This window comes from Stigmatopora argus, chromosome 12 (genome assembly GCF_051989625.1).
Source record: "Stigmatopora argus isolate UIUO_Sarg chromosome 12, RoL_Sarg_1.0, whole genome shotgun sequence".
Lineage (NCBI taxonomy): Eukaryota > Metazoa > Chordata > Actinopteri > Syngnathiformes > Syngnathidae > Stigmatopora > Stigmatopora argus.
This window is the reverse complement of record NC_135398.1, coordinates 11,827,983-11,848,394: the sequence shown is the minus strand read 5'-3', so window position 1 is coordinate 11,848,394 and position 20,412 is coordinate 11,827,983. Positions and strand designations below refer to the sequence as shown.

General features: G+C 40.9%; 4 protein-coding genes across 4 annotated transcripts; all 4 read left to right on the top strand.

Moving 5' to 3' along the window:
* Positions 1–682: 682 nt before the first annotated feature.
* On the top strand, positions 683–3,597 carry LOC144086055 (kelch-like protein 10). Its single transcript, XM_077615823.1, has 5 exons — positions 683–858; positions 1,072–1,555; positions 2,036–2,647; positions 2,828–2,977; positions 3,235–3,597. The coding sequence occupies exons 1-5, from the start codon at positions 707–709 to the stop codon at positions 3,589–3,591; spliced, it is 1,755 nt and encodes a 584-aa protein (XP_077471949.1). The 5' UTR covers positions 683–706; the 3' UTR covers positions 3,592–3,597.
* A 1,520-nt stretch (positions 3,598–5,117) lies between these two features.
* Positions 5,118–7,743, top strand: LOC144085868 (kelch-like protein 10). The gene is made up of 4 exons (XM_077615536.1): positions 5,118–5,528; positions 5,794–6,405; positions 6,947–7,096; positions 7,176–7,743. Exons 1-4 carry the CDS (start codon positions 5,118–5,120, stop codon positions 7,530–7,532), a joined length of 1,530 nt encoding a protein of 509 aa, XP_077471662.1. The 3' UTR covers positions 7,533–7,743.
* A 2,091-nt stretch (positions 7,744–9,834) lies between these two features.
* Positions 9,835–15,427, top strand: LOC144086283 (kelch-like protein 10). The gene is made up of 5 exons (XM_077616178.1): positions 9,835–10,005; positions 10,319–10,802; positions 11,170–11,781; positions 11,850–11,999; positions 13,447–15,427. Exons 1-5 carry the CDS (start codon positions 9,854–9,856, stop codon positions 13,804–13,806), a joined length of 1,758 nt encoding a protein of 585 aa, XP_077472304.1. The 5' UTR covers positions 9,835–9,853; the 3' UTR covers positions 13,807–15,427.
* A 309-nt stretch (positions 15,428–15,736) lies between these two features.
* Positions 15,737–20,066, top strand: LOC144085913 (kelch-like protein 10). Its single transcript, XM_077615601.1, has 5 exons — positions 15,737–15,932; positions 16,017–16,500; positions 16,971–17,582; positions 18,914–19,063; positions 19,145–20,066. Exons 1-5 carry the CDS (start codon positions 15,793–15,795, stop codon positions 19,505–19,507), a joined length of 1,749 nt encoding a protein of 582 aa, XP_077471727.1. The 5' UTR covers positions 15,737–15,792; the 3' UTR covers positions 19,508–20,066.
* The last annotated feature ends 346 nt before the right edge of the window (positions 20,067–20,412 follow it).

Genomic DNA, 20,412 nt, shown 5'->3' with positions numbered 1-20,412 from the left:
TTTTTAGATCAATCTTAGAGATTCATGTCTATTCCAGTCCTCTTTGTAAACTTATGTGAATTTGTTTAAGGCTTCTAAAAATCTTCCACATAACATTGTCCATTCAAAATCGATTCTCTTCTGCTGTGCGATGACTGGCAGACAACCAAGTCTTCTAGCGACTGGATTTTAAGTTCTTCCTTTTTCTAGCAAATACCGACTCGATGTTTATACAGTAACCCTAATTCTGACATACTTTTGGTCAGTCACTGAACAAGACAGGTTATGATAAGTCTTTTTTAAAATACTATATATTGAAGTGTTTTAAAGACTGCACTTTCCACAATGGTTGGTCAGAAAATGTCTAAATAATTTGTCCTACCATGTCTACGGTCAATGTGGCATAATTCATTTTTTTAGTGGGACTAGTGTTTTTTTATGTGACTTACAAGATATGGTTCTTATAGCGTTAGAATTTTTGTCAGGGAATTCTATTTGAACCCAGTGATGTATGGTTTAAATCCAAAGCACAGAGGCCTTGATGATGTGGATGATGTCACCACTGATTACCAACCAGGCTTCTGACAGAGAATGCCACAATGATGTAAATGTTGAATAAGAAATTATCTACCGCTGACACACCTGCTGCCTTATTTGCTTCACTACATGACTTCCGCTGAGGTTTTGGCAGAAGTCGGAAGCAATAAGTCATGGCAACAAATTCAAGATGAGTGATGATGGACAGTTGTCATACAAGTCTGGTTCTGTTTTCAACCAACTACGTCTAACTAGAGAACTGAGCGATGCAGTGATTACGGTCGATAAAGTCGAGTTTCACATCCACAAGATCATCTTGTGCAACTGCAGCCCATACTTTGGGTGAGTTGGTGTAATATAATTTCTTTTCCACCAGACGTGTGGGACTTGAGTAACAGGACTAACCTTGTCAGATGTTAAGTCACAAATTTTGCAAGGATGAACCAATCAACTGCTTGACTTGCATAGCTTTTACCACTCCTTTGAGACTAATTTATGAAGTGAACTGAGACCTTCTGTGGAGATAAATTTAAAAAATGCATCTATCCTTTTCAGAGCTCTCTTTCTTCGGTGGTCCACCCCAAACCAAAGGATCTATGCCATACATGGTCTAACGGCTCCTTTAATGCAGTTATTCGTCGATTTTGCATATAATGGCTCCGTGTCTGTGACAGAGGACATCGTGCAAGACTTGTTAATAGCGGCTGATAAGTTCAACGTTACAGGCATTGTTCGAACCTGCAGCGCATTTCTGGCAGAACAGCTCTGCCCAGACAATTGCATCGGGATCTGGCAGTTCACCAAGAATTGCTACACTCCAGAGCTAGAGGACAATGCTCACCAGTATATTCTATACCACTTTGAAGAAGTGGCGACATCAAACGAGTTGTGGCAACTCTCCATTCAGGACTTCTGTGACTTTCTGGAACGGGATGACCTAATAGTGAAAAAGGAGAATACGGTTTATGAGGCCATACTTTACTGGATTGCACATGCCCCTCGAGAGCGGGGAGAATATGTGGCAATGCTCCTGGCAAAAGTAAGTCAGGCCCTTTGACATTGAGTGTTGGTAGGTGCCGGCAGGATGCACAGTATTTTGTTTGTCAAAGTATCTTACTAGGGTTGTTGTATATAAGGTCCGGCAGTGTATGTCAAGGTCTCATCTCGATTATAATTCGCCTTGACTCAAATTTAGGGAACACATGAAGACCTAATACTTGCCTTCATCAGTATACGAGTATTTCTTTTCACTTTGTGCCAATTAGCTATTGTTCTAGTCTTGGTTCAGTCCCAACCCCTCAGAGCCTCTTAACTGTTTCAAGCTCAAACAATTTTGGTTTCAGATTATATGGTCTTGACCAAACTTTTACCCAACCAGAGTCTTGCTTATTGAATTGATTAAAAAAGAAATACATTTAAAATCACCCCCACACTCACACACACACTACAAAATCTGGTGAACATGCTCCCTATTCTGAAATTAATTACATATGCTAGGCATCTTTTTACAACTTTATAGGTCCGTCTTGGTCTAACCAGTCAAGAGTTCATCACCATCAACGTGCTGACCAATCAGTTGGTGCAGAACAGCAACGAATGCCTGGAGATGGTGGCTTTCGCTATCAAAGTCATATGTCACTTGACCACCAACTGCATGTCTGGATACTGCAATCTGGTCGCCCGTCCTCGCTTGCCTTCCACCATCCTAATGGCCATCGGCGGTCGCAACGGCCGAAATGCGGCACATCGCATTGAGGCGTATGATGTGCACACGAACTGCTGGGGCTACCTGGTAGATGACATGGATCAATCCCGTTCATACTGTGGTGCCGTCTTTCTCAATGACTCCATCTACTGTCTGGGCGGCTTCAATGGTGCAGAACACTATAACACCGTGAGCCGCTTTGACTTGAACACACGCACATGGCAGGAAGTGGCGCCCATGCACTTCCGACGATGCTATGTGAGTGTCACTGTTCTTAATGGTTGTATCTATGCAATCGGAGGCCACGACGGACATGCGAGACTGAGGACGGCAGAGTACTACACACCTGAGACAAACCAGTGGACTCTTATTGCAAGCATGAATGAACTGAGGAGTGATGCAAGCTGTACCTCCCTCAATGACAAGGTAGGGCTCAAGAGTTCCAGAATGAGTCTTTGGATTTTACTCAACTATATATATATATATATATATATATATATATATATATATATATATATATATATATATATATATATATATATATATATATATATGTAATTTTGCTGACATTACTTGATTTGGGAAGTCACGCTAATGTGGTTACAGGTGTACATTTGTGGTGGTTTTAATGGAAATGAGTTCTTGCAAACAGCAGAATATTACACCCCAGAGACCAATGAGTGGACAGTGATGCCTCCTATGAGCAGCCGTCGCAGCGGCAACGGAGTCATTGGTTTTGCTGATCATGTTTATGCAGTAAGTAGCATAGCAAATTACAGTAAAAACTGCCAGAAATAGTCCAAAATGTCAGTGATCAATCAGTTCATATGGAAAGATCCTCAAAATACACGAGATTCCTTAAATAGATCAGTTTTTGGTGAATAGAAGATACATTGCAACTTCTAAAGGTTGCGCAAATGGACACATTTTACTCTAGCTCTAAAAACATTTGGATTGGGTATGACTTTCATGTTAAGAAACTCTTGTCTGTTCTCTTTATTTTGCATATGAAGGTTGGCGGTTACAATGGGGAAATCCGTTTGGCCACTGCTGAGGCGTACAACCCCCTGACCAATAACTGGATCATGTTGTCCCCAATGGGAAGCCCCAGAAGTAACTTTGGAATAGAAGTGGTTGAGGATCGCCTCATCGTCGCCGGTGGTCACAACGGTGTCTCCCCAACAAAGCTGGTGGAGTTTTATGACCTCACTTCTGGTTTGTGGTCTCCAGCTAGTGATATGGGGGTCTCCCGAAGTGGTTTGACTTGTTGTGTGATGTCTGGACTTTGCAACATAACACAATATGCAATGCTACGGAATGATCTGCCGTCATTAATCTTTGAAGATGAGCACCTGATTATGGAAGAATAACAAAGACTTTATGCTGAAAAGTGAAATAAAATCAACAGAAAAGACAAAATGACCACAGAACTTTTATTAACATTGCTTTTAAACTTACTTTACATTTGCAAAAATAAACTCATGCAAAATCCCACCCAGGATCAATGGAGTACTACCTCAATATATTTATTTTTAGATAACAGCCAGAAATTGAACAAAAATTGATCAGACACTTAACTAATTACATAGTTAATATCAAACTGAATCTTGTGTTACCAGATTTAGAATTTCATGCGAAATGCGGAATAAGACTCCCACTGTTGTTTGATTTTTATTTTTCTGGTTGTAATATCAGTATAGATTGAATTGTATAAGGAAAACATCTTTTGAACAGAAGGCTGTAATTTGGGATACTTTTTTGATTGATTTTTTATTTTAAAAAAAGAGCATGCAACTCCTTGTTGGCGTTAATCATTTTTAAAATTGTATTTTTTTTCTCATCTATTGTCAATATGGCGGAAACATCCTTTTGCCCTGTTTGCTTAGTCTTATTCAGAAGGCTTTTATGCGACGAGGAAAAAATGCAATAATAAAAACTTCCTGCCGTTTGGACGCATATGTCGTTTTGCGAGCCCGAAAAAGGATCTGAAAACAAAGTCTTGACAGCCCATTCATCGTGATCTAAATTGTTGAAAAGACAAAACTTAAATTGTAAAACCAGACACTTTTTTTCTGACTCCAGAACAGTAAAAGAAATGTTTTGGTATTGCTGTCACCTACATAAAGGACGTACATCGGTAAATTGTCATGTACTTATGCTTGCACAATAAGACACCACTTTTACGTTTTTGATTTAAATGTGGCCTTAGTCTTCAGACATATTTTGTTGTTTATAATGTTCTTGCTTTACCCACTCCTCTTTAAATTAACAATTGGTCACCAGAATTCCTTTGCCATGGTTTTCACTCACAATGAAAGATGAAAACATGTTTATGTTTTAGTTCTTGTTGATTGTCCATCTTGCCCTCACCAGAAATCCAATCGGTTGCGTTCTTGGTTTAAAGAGGCAGAACCGACCAGCAATTTCTCTACAATTAAAGAATCGGTGCTTTGGTGATGCAGATGATGTCACCGTTGATGTCAGCAATGGCTTTTGAAACAAAATGCCATGGGTAAGCTATGGTGCAGTTCCTGTTGGACTCTTGATATGATTGGGCAGAAGCCAAAGGTGTGAAATGGCAATGCAATCAAGATGAGTAGCAATGGTTCATTTTCATACAAGTCAGGCTCTGTATACAATGAACTCCGTCTGACAAGAGAACTCAGCGATGCAGTCATTGTAGTTGACAAAGTTGAGTTTCACATCCACAAGATAATTCTTTGCAACAGCAGCCTGTATTTTGTGTGAGTTGGTCAGCCAAAGCAATGAGCAATGAGTCCCCAAAATTGAAAACATATTGACATAACCTCTGTTTCTGATGTCTAGAGAGCTTTTCCAGCATTGGTCAACCCAAGACCAGAAGGTCTATATCATACATGGTTTGACACCACCATTAATGCAGCATCTGATTGACTTTGCCTACACCGGATCTGTGTCTGTGTCAGAGGATAACGTCAAGGACTTGTTGATAGCAGCTGACAAGTTTAACATACCAGGCATCATTCAGACGTGCTGTGCATTTCTAATAGAGCAGCTCCGCCCAGAAAACTGCATTAGCCTCTGGCAGTTCTCAAAGAACTGTCACACCCCTGAACTGCAACTAGAAGCCTACCAGTATATTCTGTACCACTTTGAGGCTGTCGCAAAATCTTACGAGTTGCAGCAACTTTCTATGAAGGACTTTTGTGACATCCTAGAAAGAGATGACCTGTTTGTAAAGGAAAACGCCGTTTATGAGGCCATTCTTCAATGGACCGCACATGCTCCTGGGGAGCGGGCCAAGAATATGCCAATGCTCCTGGCTAAAGTAAGTCAAATCTTCTGGTCTTGAGAACTGATTACCCAACCTTTTAAGCTACGGACCAACACCAGATTGAGAATAAATATAGAATATTTTCCAAACAGCCTGAAATATTTCAGTTTCATATTTAAAATCAATTAATTTTGCTGTCTTTATTGAACATTAGTCATGGGGATCCGCCTTCCTCTGTGGAGTTTGCGTGTTCTTCTTGTGCCTGCGTGGGGTTTCCCCGGTACTCAGGTTCACTCCCTTTTCTTGCTTTCACTTGTAGGTGCGTCTAGCTTTGACCAATCAGGAGTTCATCACCATCAATGTGCTGACCAACCAGCTAGTGCAGAATAGCAGCAAATGCTTGGAGATTGTCTCCTTTGCTGCCCGCGTGATGCGACATATGAAAGCCAACTCTGTGTCTGGGTATTGCAACCTGGTGGCCCGCCCTCGTCTGCCTTCTGCCATCCTTCTGGCGATTGGTGGTTGGAGTGATGCCAGTCCGACGCACCTTATTGAAGCCTATGATGTGCAAGCTGACTGTTGGGATTACCTGGTGGATCATATGCAGCACCCGCGGGCATACTGCGGTGCAGTCTTTCTAAATGACTCCATCTATTGCATCGGTGGATATGATGGAGCAGAACACTACAACACAGTCAGCCGTTTTGACCTGAACGAACGTATTTGGCAGGAAGTGGCCCCCATGCATTCCCGCCGATGCTATGTGAGCGTGGCGGTTTTAAAGGGCTGTATTTATGCTATAGGAGGTTACGATGGACGTGTACGATTAAAGACAGCAGAATTCTACACGCCAGAGACCAATCAGTGGACTCTTATTGCTAGCATGCATGAACACAGGAGCAATGCCAGCTGTACAACCCTCAAAGACAAGGTAGGCAAAGAATAGGAATACTGTTTCATGCATCATCAAAATTGGTGTGTGGACTAGTTGAACTTTTTCATTGTTGTGGGATGTGCTTGGACTGCAAATGCTTTTGTTATTTAAATTGGTCTACATATGAGCAGATTTCAAATTGATAATGGTGTTACTGCACCTTATCATGCAAGTACCTGTCCACTATGATAAATATGCACACTTGTAATGACCACACGAGGTCTTGAAAACTTGTTCACCGACAAACCCACTCACAAATGGCCAATTACATACAGCCCAATCACAAATGATCAATCTGGGCAAAGAGTTTAGATGTAAACAGCCAAATATTTCAATTTGATCCAGTCAGCCAAATAACGAGAATCCAGCTGTTTGCAGATGTAAGCAAAAACTGCCAACTGAATTTGCTTAAAAAGGATATTCTTGGCATTTTACACCAAATTGTCTCGCATAAAGTCATCAAATTACATCATTGGTTAGGAAAAATAGTAAAATGATAGATTGCGTTTCATTCACCCACAAACCCCTTTGGTTCCAGGTATACATATGTGGTGGTTTTAATGGAAATGAATTCTTGCAAACAGCAGAATATTATAGCCCTGAGACAAATGAATGGACAGTGATGGCCCCCATGAATAGCCGTCGTAGTGGTATTGGAGTCATTGGCTGTGCTGACCATGTTTACGCAGTAAGTCTGGAATCACAAACTGTAGACTTCCTTTGAATTCAAATTCTTTCCAAAATCCTAGCCTTTTTTCCTAATAAAGGTTGGTGGGTACGACGGTGATGACCGCCTCGCTAGTGCCGAAGCCTACAACCCCCAAACCAACAACTGGATCTTGTTGCCTTCCATGCAGTGCGCTCGAAGCAACTTTGGCATTGAAGTGGTGGAGGATCGGCTCTTTGTGGCTGGTGGTTTCAGCGGGGTCTCCACCACCAACCATGTCGAGTACTACGATCTTACAACTGGTCTGTGGGCTTCGGCCAGATCTATGAGGATCTCCCGAAATGCTTTGACTTGCTGCGTGATGTCTGGATTTCGTAACGTGACACAGTATGCAATGCTGCGAAACAATTTTCCTGAGCTTCTCTTGGAGGATGATTTGGAAATGGAGGACTTGTAGGCCCTGGACTGTGGTGACCTCACTGAAAACTGATTCATGGAAATAGGATACAAATAAAATGATGATTCTTGTTTTAACATATGCTCTAGATTTCATTCATGCATTCATTTTCTGAAGTGCATATCCTCTCAAAGGTCACAGGGGGAGCTGGAGCCTGTCCTAGCTAACCACGGGGACTAGGCAGGAGACACCCTGAATCGGTGGCCAGCCAATTGCAGGGCACAAGGAGACAGACAACCATTTATGCTCACACTCACATCTAGGGGTAGTTTACTGTTGTCAATGCTGAATTTTATTTTCTCAAGATCATTCTAAGTGCAGCCAATATTTCAGGTGAGTTCTACATACAAGCCCTTATTTGAGCACATTTTCTGAAGGGAAAACTGTTTAAATCATCTTCCATTTTTTTGCATCACTAATGTTCATGGATTAGGAGCACCGTATTTAAGGATACCTGTCATCAGGCGTTGTTGACTGTTGCCTTGCTTACTGTCATATGCATTATGTCGCCTTGGACTTCTCCTGCCTTCATGTGTTTGCATTTGTTATTATAATCATTTTCATTTTGTATCCCATTTTCTGATAGAAATTGTTATTGACTTTGCCTACACTTTGCCTATATATATATATATATATATATATATATATATATATATATACATATATATATATATATATATATATATATATATATATATATATATATATATATATATATACATATATATATATACAGAAGCCAAAGTATGAAAAAAATTAAATGAGCTGTATCAGTAACCCTCACCTGTATACTTCTGGAGTAACATTGCATAAATACTGGTGTGATTTGTTGGTAGCTGTTTCAACAGACATACAGGCTAAATTACCAGCATCACAAAGTGGATCATCATTCACATTTTATTTTCTACTTTCTTGACCTGGAATTGAAACAGAATCGCATGGTCTTATGAATTGATTCAAATGATACTTTTGATTTTTGTGATGATCTGCATCAAAAGGCAAGTTTACATGGACAACTACTTGTTGGACAACTGGCTTGATGATTGACACCCATGGATATGAAAAGTTCATAGAGCAGACATAATGTGCAAAAGAACAGATAAAATATTAAAGTGTGACCATTTTCAAACTATTGACATGATTTTAAATTGCCAACAACAAAACTATCGTTACAAAAAGTGTATCCGGCACACACACAAGATGCAAACAAACCAAAAATATTAAATAGGGTACTGTATATATCTGTTTATTTACCCACAAATAATGGAAATATGCATATGACAAGTTTAAGTAGCAGAGAAGAAGATGGAAAAGTTGAAGTAATGTGGAAAACAACAGAGATTGAAAAGAGCACTCACTATGCTTATGACAACTGAAAACAAAAAAGAAGCTGCTTGGAAATCTAATGTGCAAACAGATGCTGCAAAGCTCAATATTTTTAGCACTTCTTGCGGCTGAACAACATGTAGGATATCTGTTTGTTAATTCCTTATCAATATGCCTGAAAATATATTGATCAACTCAATTACAAAAAAAATCTAAATTCGGCCCAGAGTATGGCTGTGTATACACGCCTAGAATACTTACAAAATTTAATTTTGAATGATTCCCAAATAACAGTGGTGTAGCAGTTCGTTTGTATCCTCCCCAAGAAGAACAAGAACAAAGCAACTGATTTTTAAATTTTGTCCGTCTTCGCTTTTCTTCCTCTCTCCTGTCTTTTCCTGTCAATTCACCTCTGCTTTTGACTTGCTAGGTGGTTTCCACTTATCAGACCGACTCAGCTTCCGATTAGCATTCCTTATTGCTCATTGGAGTTCTCATAAGCCCATTGGAAGTAGCCAGAGTTCTAACAGCTTCATGAATTAGTTTGCTATTTAGGAGTGAATTTTGGCTGAAGTTACTGGAAAACAGAACCCAATCAGCAAAGCAAGCTAAACATGCAGCAAGCAGAAAATTATAGATTGCACAAAATCTTGCAAGACAATCCAAAACGCTGCTTGAGTATTACACTTCCCCCATATGATAGCTGGTCTACCAACTATGAAACAACTGAAACAGGTTTTCAATTTCCTATTTAAAATTCAGGTTTCATGGAGGAAAGATGATGTATTTCTTGACACTAAAGTAGATATGCTTTGATGATGCGAATGATGTCGTTGTTGATGGCAACCATCGCTTTTGTCACAGAATACTAACATGATGTAATGCCAGATCTTCTTTACCTGCCTGTCCACGCCCCAGAACCCCCGCTGCTTTATTTTGATTCTGCTTAGACTCTGCAGATGCCAAATTTATTAAGAAATGGCAACAAATTCAAGATGAGTTATGATGGTAAAAGTCCATTTAAGTCTGGCTCTGTGTACAATGAACTACGACTGACTGGTGGACTTAGTGATGCAGTCCTCAAGGTTCATAATGTTGAGTTTCATATCCATAAAATCATCCTATGCAACCGCAGCCCATACTTTGGGTGAGTAGATTTACTTTCATAAAAGCAAACAATTATTTAGTATATTAAACTGTAAAATGTATATTTACTAACACTCTGATTTCACTATTTTTGTCACTGGTGGAAATTGACAAAAATAGTCTATTTTTCATGAAAAAGTAGAAAGTACAGATTTATTTCAGGTCATAAATAATAGTGGAAGAAAGACCTCCCCTGTTTTAGTGCAAACACCAAAACAATTCCTTCCAAATACTGTTTTCATTCAAGAAAATTAGGTAGAAATGTTTCTTAACAAATGATTAGTGACTACCAGTGTTTTTATCCTTGTGTTTAGGGCCCTCTTTCTACGTTGGTCCACCCAAGACCAGAGGGTTTATGTCATTCAAGGTGTTACACCTCACATAATGCAGCTCTTCATTGAGTACGCATACACCGACTTTGTGATGGTGACCGAAGACAACGTCAAGGACTTGTTGATCGCGGCTGATAAATTCAACATGACAGCCATCGTCCAATCCTGCTCTGTGTTCCTGGCAGAGCAGCTTTGTCCGGAGAACTGCATCGGGATCTGGCAGTTCACCAAGAATTGCCACACCCCGGAGCTACAGATCAGCGCCTACCAATACATTCTCTACCACTTTGAGGACGTTGCAGCCTCGGAGGAGTTGCCGCAATTCACCATGCAGGAGTTTTGTGAAATTCTGGACAGAGACGACCTGATTGTGAAGAAGGAGAACACTGTTTATGACGCCATCCTCCAGTGGATAGCACACGCGCCAAGGGAGCGAGGCAGGAATCTGGCTGTGCTCCTGGGTAAAGTAAGTTCAACTACCTAGGAAGTAGTTGAGGGAGGTAAAAATCATTGCAAAAATCTGTGTAGATCAGTAATGAGTAATTGGTTAAAGTAGGTAATCGTTAAAATTTAAAACTAACAACACAGTAGTAGTTAACTGAATTGAATGGGAATGATAATGGGAAAAATACCTAAAGGGCCAATTCAAAGTGTTGATAGGATTCAGACATTTCAAATAAATCTGACATCTCTGCATGAGGGCAGTATTTCTACATAACGATGGGGGATAATTAGTGTTGGGATTATGAGAGGCGTCATTGTAAATATTTCTCACCTGTACAAAGTGCTTGGATCTAAAAAGAGATCTAAATATCAATCTGTCCACTATTTAGGTCCGTCTCGCCCTGACCAGTGAGGAGTTCATCACCATCAACGTTTTGTCCAATCAGCTGGTGCAGAGCAACAACAAGTGCTTGGACTTGGTCGCCTTTGCCACCCGAGTGATTCACCACATGGTGGCAAACTCTGTGTCCGCTTACTGCAATCTGGTGGCCCGTCCCCGTCTGCCTTCTGCAATTCTTCTGGCAATTGGTGGCTGGAGTGGCGCCAACCCAACACAGTGCATTGAAGCGTATGATGTGCACGCCAACTGCTGGGTCAGTTTTATCGATGACATGGAGCAACCTCGGGCATACTGTGGTGCTGCCTTTCTCAACGACGCAGTCTACTGCCTTGGCGGATTTGATGGTGCGGAACATTATAATACAGTCAGCCGCTTTGACCTAAATGCTCGCACATGGCAGGAAGTGGCGCCAATGCACTCCCGCCGATGCTATGTGAGTGTGACAGTGCTAAACGGGTGCATCTACGCACTGGGAGGCTATGACGGACGTGTGAGATTAAAAACAGCTGAGTACTACACGCCTGAAACCAACCAATGGACTCTTATCGCAAGCATGCATGAATTAAGGAGCGATGCCAGCTGCACCACCCTCAATGACAAGGTAGGCGGGATTAAGGTGTCTGTCATGCAGGTCTACTTTTATTTACCAGATCTGACGTTTGGGTCCAGATTTATATTTGTGGTGGGTTTAATGGAAACGAGCCCTTGCAAACAGCTGAATATTACAGTCCGGACACCAACGAGTGGACAATGATGACACCGATGAGCAGTCGTCGCAGTGGCATCGGAGTCATTGGTTTTGCTGATCACGTTTATGCAGTAAGTGCATGATACAATGATTTCCTATTTAAAAACGATTATCAAGCTTTTTTACAATATCTTATATGTATTGGCTCTGGCAACTGTTTTGGAATGAAGAATGTCCACATTTTTGGCAGACAATAAGACAGGCAATGATTCAATCTGAGGCCATTGCTCAATGTATATTTAGTTGAAAATATAGTTTGATTGTGTTAAACCCTACCTCAGAAGCATTGGTTTCACAATTGTAGGGTGCTGCGTAAGAGTTGGGCAAATATTTTTCCTATGCTCTTAGCATGATTTCTTGTTGTGAGTTCTGGGTAGTTGATAAGGTTCCATACAGAAGTCACCTGATGTTGTAGTGGTTCACTTCCATTGACTTCGGTGCAAGCAGGCGTGAGCTCGCTTTCCCCTGGTGGCAGTAAGTTTGTGAGTGTGAATGGTCGGCTGGCTCTCTTTGTGCCCTATGGCTGACTGACGCCCAGTCTAGGGTTTAGTCTGCCTTTTGACCAAAGTCAGCTGGGATAGGCTCCAGCAACCTCTGCAATCCTTACGAGGATGCATGGTACAGAAAATGAATGAATGAATGAATGCATTCAGAAGTGACTGAAACAGTTGTGTATCGTCAACAGAATTTCATCCCATTAAAAAGAGTTAAAGTGCAGATCCAGGGAAATGTTACGGATAAACACACTTTACATAAATTCCAGCCTAATACCGATTTCCAGTACTCTTAAGAAATAGATTGTTCACACTTTATCGTGTTTATGTGATAATGATATAACTGCTGCATTTCAATGATTTTGTGTAAGTCAGTTCTATGTAATAATGTCCAAAATTGGTCAGTCCTAAAACACATTACAGGGAGTCCTCGAGTTTTGAATGAGTTCCGTTCCTACGCTGGCAAAGTAACCCGCCCTTCTATGAAAGTGGGATTTCATAGTTAGTCAGATTTGATGTCAAACTACTTGGGTTAAAAAAAGTAAACTGCATTCAGATAAATAATTAAAATGCTGTACACCTTCACATATGCAAACTGATAGTTACGTTACTGTCCTTATTTTTAGGTTACGTGAACCGGAAGTTGTTTGGTTTTGCGGACTTTGACTGTTGGAGACGTAAGGTCTGTGTAAACACAAAACTATATATAAATACAGATGTAAATATATATATATATATATATATAAATACAGGGAGATTCAGCTTTCTTCTTTGGGTTCATAATGTGAAAAAAGAGGGAAAAAGGCAAAGATAATCTTGGCGCACACACACAGACAAGCCCTATCCACTAGCTAAGACAAAACTATGGTTTTGGGGACTAAATGGTGGGCGCGGCATAGGCGTCGAAATATTGTAGGACGAGGACATCGTAACTCCCTGTATTGTCTTTTGTATCCATCCTTTCCTTTATTTGAAAACATTTTTATACATTTGTTGTCTGTTAATTATGCTTTTAATCCTGTAGGTTGGAGGCTATGACGGTCAAACCCGACTGACAAGCGCTGAGGCTTACAACCCACAGACCAACAACTGGATCATCCTGGCCCCCATGGATTGCCCTCGGAGCAACTTTGGCATCGAAGTCATCGAGGACCGTCTCTTTGTGGCTGGAGGGTTCAACGGGGTCTCAACTACAAAGCTGGTAGAGTACTATGACCTCACCACGGGTCTGTGGTCTCCAGCCTGTGACATGCTGATCTCACGAAGTGCTTTGACTTGCTGTGTGATGTCGGGATTCTACAACATGGCCCACTACGCCATGCTCCGGAATGATCTACCAGTGTTATTTTTGGAGGATGACATGGACACGGAGGAAGACGTCTAGACCCTCAAAAAATACCAAAATAAACTGAAAGTTGACTGTAGAAAAAACTTTTAATAAACTGATAATTGCCCCTGGGAACAAACTGAAAAAAATACTGCCTAATGTCTCACAAAGTAACAGACAGAAATAATGAACAAATACATCTTTATTATTAACATGAGAAGGCTGTTGATGCAGTTTATCATCCACAAGTCAATATTGTTTAAAAAAAATCACTCATCTTTTGAGTCTCCATGTGATGTTTAAAACCTTAGTTAGACAGATATTAAACTTTGAAATTTTCATCTGAGCTGAAGCTGGCATGAAACTAAAGGCATATTCACACCAAGTATTTTGTTTTCTTTGGTGCAGACCAAACAAAATACATTTGCTCCAGACCTTTTTGGTGCAGTTCCTTTTCCCAATGCAATTTTTGCAAGGAACCCATTAATTGAAAACAAACCTATGCCTGTGCAGACATCCTCCAATCATTGGACAAAATGATCTGTGCAGTGTAATACTAAAATAGAGGAGTAAAAAGTCAACGAACACCAGCTTGCAGCACTCTTGTTCATATTGATATGGTTCATCCAACTATCGGAACAGTTGACAAAGAGAGGGCATTGATACGTTGATTTTATGTGTAAATATCTAGGAGAAATTCTGTTTTCTCATCAATTCATGTCCAACGCCAATTCATGTTAGCTGAGGTAGTGCTAAAGAGACCTTTCCCATACTGCCTGTGGCTATGGAACCTTGTTATGTGCAAATATGTATGATTTCAGTTTTGGTCTAAAACACGATGCTCTCTTTCACACATAAAGTGAACCGCACCATGGTCTGTTGAGAAGCGAACCGAGACCACTTCGTCAGAAAGGTCTCGGACCAGCTGTTTGATCTGAACCAGAGTTCACTGGTTAGCATTCACACCAGCCAAAAAGGTGTGCACCAGGAACTTTTTCGGTTTGGTCTGGACTAAATGCGAATGTGAATACGCCTTACCACTTGTTTAAAATTCCAACCAAACCCGAAGTATAATTTCAAATATTTTAAAACCTTGGTCTTGAAATCCCACTTGATACTTAATATAACTTTAACCCTTGAAGAATGCATTTTAAAAGTCTAACTATGGATTAAAGACTGGTCTAGGAAGAAAAGCTTACTTGAGACCTTTGCATTTGTTTAATATAGCTTTGTCTAAACATTATCACCTGAAACTAACTGGGAACCCCAACTCTGACTAAACACTACCATGTCCCAACTAGAATCCCTAATATGTGCTTAAAATCTGTCTGAAAATCCTGAGCCTAAATTATAACGATGGCCTTGAACCATTGAAAGTATTTGTGCTGCAACGCTTACTTCAGTTAAAAACTTTACTTTCAAATTAAATCCTTGATCACATGATTCTAAATCCAAACTGAAGTTTTAAACCTCAAACTTTGTTATACGTATACACCAACTCATTTGGATAAAAATAAAGTTAAACCCTGAATTTAAATGCTTCAACATGGCTCTCTCCATCTTTAAACCTGAGTATGTTGAAACATTCACTAGAAACAGTTTGAAACCCAACCCCAATTTTGAAACCCTAGTCAATATTTAAACCCAACTTTTAACCCTAACCATGGGTGGAACCCATATCTCCCTTCAGAAAATGTCAGAGTCAAGGGAACACTTACTAGTCCTGAATATGACAACATTTTAATGATATGAAGTATGTGCATAAACACATTCCCTAATAGGTCCAATATTAGGAGTGTGGTCGAAACTATGATATGATGATTGCCTTCTGTTGAGAGCATTGTGACTTTGATGATGCGGATGACGTCACCGTGTAGTCGTCTTCTTTTTACACAGAATTCCGCCATATTCAGCATATCTCCCATCACCACTGCCGCCAGCCCACCTCCCCACCTGCCCCCTCCCCCTCCTCCTCCCCAAACTCTTGGCGCTCGGACCCGGGGCCAACACCCAGCCGCACTATGAACACATGGCAAAAGATTCATGATGACTTCCGAAAGTCCGTCGGCGTGTGGCCCTCTACAGCTTCTCACCAAAGGTCTCAGCGATGCTATAATCGCAGTAGACAACACCGAATTCCACATCCATAAGATCATCCTGTGCAACTGTAGCCCCTACTTTGGGTGAGTTGGGGGGAAGAGTCAATGGAAAATTATGGACCTTTTCAATTCAAGTTGATCTTGTATGTCTGTCTCCTGGTTGTTCAGAGCCCTCTTTCTACGCTGGTCCACCCCAGACCAGAGGGTGTATGTCATACGTGGTCTGACGGCTCACTTAATGCAGCTCATTGTCGATTTTGCATACACCGGCACCTTGTCGGTGACAGAGGACAATGTGAAGGAGTTGTTGATTGCGGCCGATGAATTCAATATGATTGCTATTGTTCAAACCTGCTGCGCATTTCTAACAGAGCAGCTCAGGCCGGAGAACTGCGTGGGCATCTGGCAGTTCACCAGGAACTATTACATGCCCCAGCTCCAGCTTGAGGCCTACCAGTACATCCTCTACCACTTTGAGGATGTGGTCGCTTCGCACGAGCTCCGCCGACTCTCTGTTCAAGACCTGTGCGAAATCCTAGACCGGGACGACTTGATTGTAAAGAAGGAGAATACAGTGTACGAGGCTGTCCTGCACTGGATTGCGCATTCGCCCTGTGAGCGGGGCAGGAACCTGGCTGTGCTTCTAGCTCGGGTGAGTGAAACAAGCTTCTTAAATTGTATCGGAGGAACATTTCATTGCTTTAGTATGACGGTTGTTGTGAGAATTATTACCAGGCAAAAGACCATGATTTCAGGTGCAGAGTTTGGAAGCCAAGTGTACCATAATCATACACATAACCGTATCATAAGCAGGCTTTTAACGCTTGCAAACCTCATTCTAAAGCCTGACTTTGACCTGAGGTGGTTAACATCAACAACAATTAACCCAGGTTTAAAAGACTACTTTGAAACTGAAACCAATTCTCAAAAACCTTTGGCTGGTTTGAAGCCGAAACCAATTCTCAAAAACCTTTGGCTGGTTTGAAGCCAACGTTTACAACAACCTGCAACCCATGCTATAAAGCAACATTTGTAGCTCAAACATATTGTCTACATTTCAAAAGGAATGAGAAACGAACACCCGATTTAATAATTTGTCTACTTCTCCACTGTCCACTGCAGGTCCGCTTGGCTCTGACCAGTGAAGATTTCATCACCGTTAACGTGCTAACCAATCAGATGGTGCAAAACAGCAGAAAGTGTCTGGACATGGTCGGTTTCGCCACTCGGGTGATCCGTCACATGAAAGCCAACTCCGTGTCAGGATTCTGCAACCTAGTCGCTCGTCCTCGCCTGCCCTCTGCCATCCTTCTGGCAATCGGAGGCTGGAGTGGTGTCAACCCGACCCAGTGCATAGAAGCATACGACATCCACGCCAACAGTTGGGTAAGCCTTCTGGACGATATGGACCAACCGCGTGCATACTGTGGTGCCGCCTTTCTCCACAACGCCATCTACTGTCTGGGCGGCTTTGACGGCACGGAACACTACAACACCGTCAGCCGCTTTGACCTGAACACTCGCACCTGGCAGGAAGTGGCGCCCATGCACTTCCGCCGCTGCTATGTGAGCGTCACAGTGCTTAATGGGTGCATCTATGCAATAGGAGGCCACGATGGACGGGTAAGACTAAAGACGGCGGAGTACTACATGCCTGAGACCAACCAGTGGACTCTGATCGCCAGTATGCAAGAGCAAAGGAGTGATGCCAGCTGCACTGCCCTCAATGACAAGGTGGGTAATTCAACCTCTACGTTAACCATCGCAGTTTTTCAACCAAAGTGGAAGATTATTTCCGACTTCCATTAGGTTTCCAAAAACTTCCATACTCCATAGGCTGCTAACCACTTTAGTCACTTTTTGTACCTGCCTACTTATTTATGTGACCACTTATTCATGTTGACTACTTATTACATTGACCACTTATTTATTACTAATTTATTGATTATTTATTTGTGCGCTTCATGGTGAAGCTTTAAATCTCTCTGCTTGTATAATGGCAATAAAGACATTCACTACACTTCAATTCAATTTAACTTTCAAAACCAAACTCAAGATTTAGTTCTTGTAAACACAGTTAGTTTGATTGATAGCTAAGTTAATCGGTTATTATATAGAGCACATGTGTCAAAGTGGCGCCATGGGGGCCAAATCTGGCCCGCCGCGTCATTTTGTGTGGCCCGGGAAAGTAAATCATGAGTGCCAACTTTCTGTTTTAGGATCAAATTAAAATGAAGAGTATGGATGTATATTCAATTTCCTGATTTCCCCCCTTTTAAATCAATAATTGTAATTTTTTAATCATTTTTTTTCTGTGTTTTTAGTTCAAAAATAATTTTGTAAAATCTAAAAATATATAAAAAAAGCTAAAATAAGTATCGTTTTAGATCCATAAAAAACTGAATATTCAGGGCTTTTAATCCAGTTCTTTTAATCCATTTATTAAGAAAATATATCTAAATATTATATCTAAAATGGTCCAGCCTACGTGAAATCAAGTTGACGTTAAAGCGGCCCGCGAACCAACCCGAGTCTGACACCCTTGATATAGAGCAATAGTGATGCATTTATGGTATTTTAAAAATGATATTGATCAGGGTTTGTGGGCAAATTATGGTTTTGAAGTTTCAAACTAATGGTTGCACTTATGGGAACTGTGTGCTGAAATCACTTTCAAATCAGAGCATCAAATATACACAATGCATTGAAAAACAGAAAAAGTCAACAGGCGACGCCTGGCAATATTTGGGATACATGAATTGCTCAGTCGAACCATACAGCAGTTCTGAGGAGGTGATAATGCTTTCGAAATGCTTGAAGCTCCTATCCAAAACAAACAAGTTTGGCATTTTGTTCAGAGTAGCAAGGGTCGAAATTTTGGGGGATTTCTGCCAATCATCTAAAGAGTGATTCAGAAAACTGCACTCCAAAATCTGTTTTTTGGGGTGGGCACTCACCCATAACGTCAATAAAGTGTTAAGAATTTGGGTTTTTCTTTTGGTTTGTGAGCAGATCATGGAAAAAAAAATATTTTGTCCATTCAATAAAAATCAATTCCATTGCAGGTTTACATTTGCGGTGGTTTCAATGGGAATGAGTCCCTGCAAACGGCAGAATATTACAACCCAGAGACCAACCAATGGACAACCACAGCTCCAATGAGCTGCCGCCGCAGTGGCATTGGAGTAATTGGGCATGCCGGCCATGTGTATGCAGTAAGTGGAAGGCTGACTTCCTCGTGGTGTTCTTTTGTATTGTATATTGCATTGTTAAAGAACCTGCTTACGTTCCTCAAGGTTGGAGGCTATGATGGCGACGACCGCCTGGCCAGCGCCGAGGCCTACGACCCCGAGACAGATACCTGGATTCTGTTGCCCCCTATGCAGTGTCCTCGGAGTAACTTTGGCATTGAAGTCGTGGAGGATTGTCTCTTTGTGGCCGGCGGATACAATGGCGTCTCCACAACCAATTTGGTGGAGTACTATGACCTAAAACTTGGCACTTGGGCTGCGGCAAATGACATGGGAATCTCTCGAAGTGCTCTGAGCTGTTGCGTGATGTCTGGCTTGCCAAACATTGCTCAGTATACTATGCTACGGAATGACCTGCCTTTGCTCTTCTTGGAGGACGATACACTCGATATGGAAGACGAAGTCTAAAAAACGGATTTTATTATTGTTGAAAAACCACCCAAAAAATGGAACTTTAACATGCATTGATAGTTTTAATCTTGAGTTTAATTAACGACAGTATTACAATAGTGAGATTCTGACAAAATTTACTTAAATAAATGTTTTTTTTTAATTTGCCATGAATCTGGATGGACAACTGCTAACAACTTTGGGGTGCAAAATTAACTACAGTATTACAATAGTGAGATTCTGACAAAATTTACTTAAATAAATGTTTTTTTAAATTTGCCATGAATCTGGATGGACAACTGCTAACAACTTTGGAATGCAAATGTCCCTCTTTGTGGGGCTTTTGTTGCACAGTTACTTATTCAGGTACGATATCTAACTTCTAGGTTAAGCTTCAGGGAAACACAAGGACTGATGAACACTAGTCATGGATTTTGCGTTCAAATCAATTGAGATCTAAAATTTCAGGTACATTTAATCTTCCATCTGTATATTCACAATATTATGGTATTTCCAAAACCAATTTGTTTTATATTAGTGTACATTATTCTGTTGATCATGTGCTAAAGCATAACATGAGAACATTTTGAATTATTATTACCTCAACTTTATTTGCACATTTTCTACTTTAATGTTTTTGTATAATTTTTGTATAATTTTGTTCAAATTTTTTTCAATACAAAAAATGATTTTCTTCATTGTCCGTTCCACTTATCCTCAAATGTCGCCCCATCTCAACCAGCTGTGGCCAGTAGGTAGGGGGCACCCTGAATTGGTTGCCATGCAATTGCAAGGCACAGGAGATGAACAACCATCCATGTTCCCACTTATACATAGGGACAATTTCGTGTTCAACCCGCATAGTATGCATGTTATTTTGGATGTGTCAGAAAACTGGAGTACCCGGAACTCACAGGCATGGG

What these genes read in the sequence shown, in the direction of transcription:
- LOC144085868 (XM_077615536.1), top strand. Translation starts at nt 5,118, where the DNA reads ATGCAGCATCTGATTGACTTTGCCTACACCGGATCTGTGTCTGTGTCA. An exon ending in TGCCAATGCTCCTGGCTAAA is followed by an intron (nt 5,529 to 5,793) that starts GTAAGTCAAATC and finishes TTTCACTTGTAG; the next exon opens with GTGCGTCTAGCTTTGACCAA. An exon ending in GTACAACCCTCAAAGACAAG is followed by an intron (nt 6,406 to 6,946) that starts GTAGGCAAAGAA and finishes CTTTGGTTCCAG; the next exon opens with GTATACATATGTGGTGGTTT.
- LOC144086055 (XM_077615823.1), top strand. Translation starts at nt 707, where the DNA reads ATGAGTGATGATGGACAGTTGTCATACAAGTCTGGTTCTGTTTTCAAC. An exon ending in AACTGCAGCCCATACTTTGG is followed by an intron (nt 859 to 1,071) that starts GTGAGTTGGTGT and finishes TATCCTTTTCAG; the next exon opens with AGCTCTCTTTCTTCGGTGGT. An exon ending in TGGCAATGCTCCTGGCAAAA is followed by an intron (nt 1,556 to 2,035) that starts GTAAGTCAGGCC and finishes ACAACTTTATAG; the next exon opens with GTCCGTCTTGGTCTAACCAG.
- LOC144085913 (XM_077615601.1), top strand. Translation starts at nt 15,793, where the DNA reads ATGATGACTTCCGAAAGTCCGTCGGCGTGTGGCCCTCTACAGCTTCTC. An exon ending in TGGCTGTGCTTCTAGCTCGG is followed by an intron (nt 16,501 to 16,970) that starts GTGAGTGAAACA and finishes TGTCCACTGCAG; the next exon opens with GTCCGCTTGGCTCTGACCAG. An exon ending in GCACTGCCCTCAATGACAAG is followed by an intron (nt 17,583 to 18,913) that starts GTGGGTAATTCA and finishes ATTCCATTGCAG; the next exon opens with GTTTACATTTGCGGTGGTTT.
- LOC144086283 (XM_077616178.1), top strand. Translation starts at nt 9,854, where the DNA reads ATGAGTTATGATGGTAAAAGTCCATTTAAGTCTGGCTCTGTGTACAAT. An exon ending in AACCGCAGCCCATACTTTGG is followed by an intron (nt 10,006 to 10,318) that starts GTGAGTAGATTT and finishes CCTTGTGTTTAG; the next exon opens with GGCCCTCTTTCTACGTTGGT. An exon ending in GCACCACCCTCAATGACAAG is followed by an intron (nt 11,782 to 11,849) that starts GTAGGCGGGATT and finishes GTTTGGGTCCAG; the next exon opens with ATTTATATTTGTGGTGGGTT.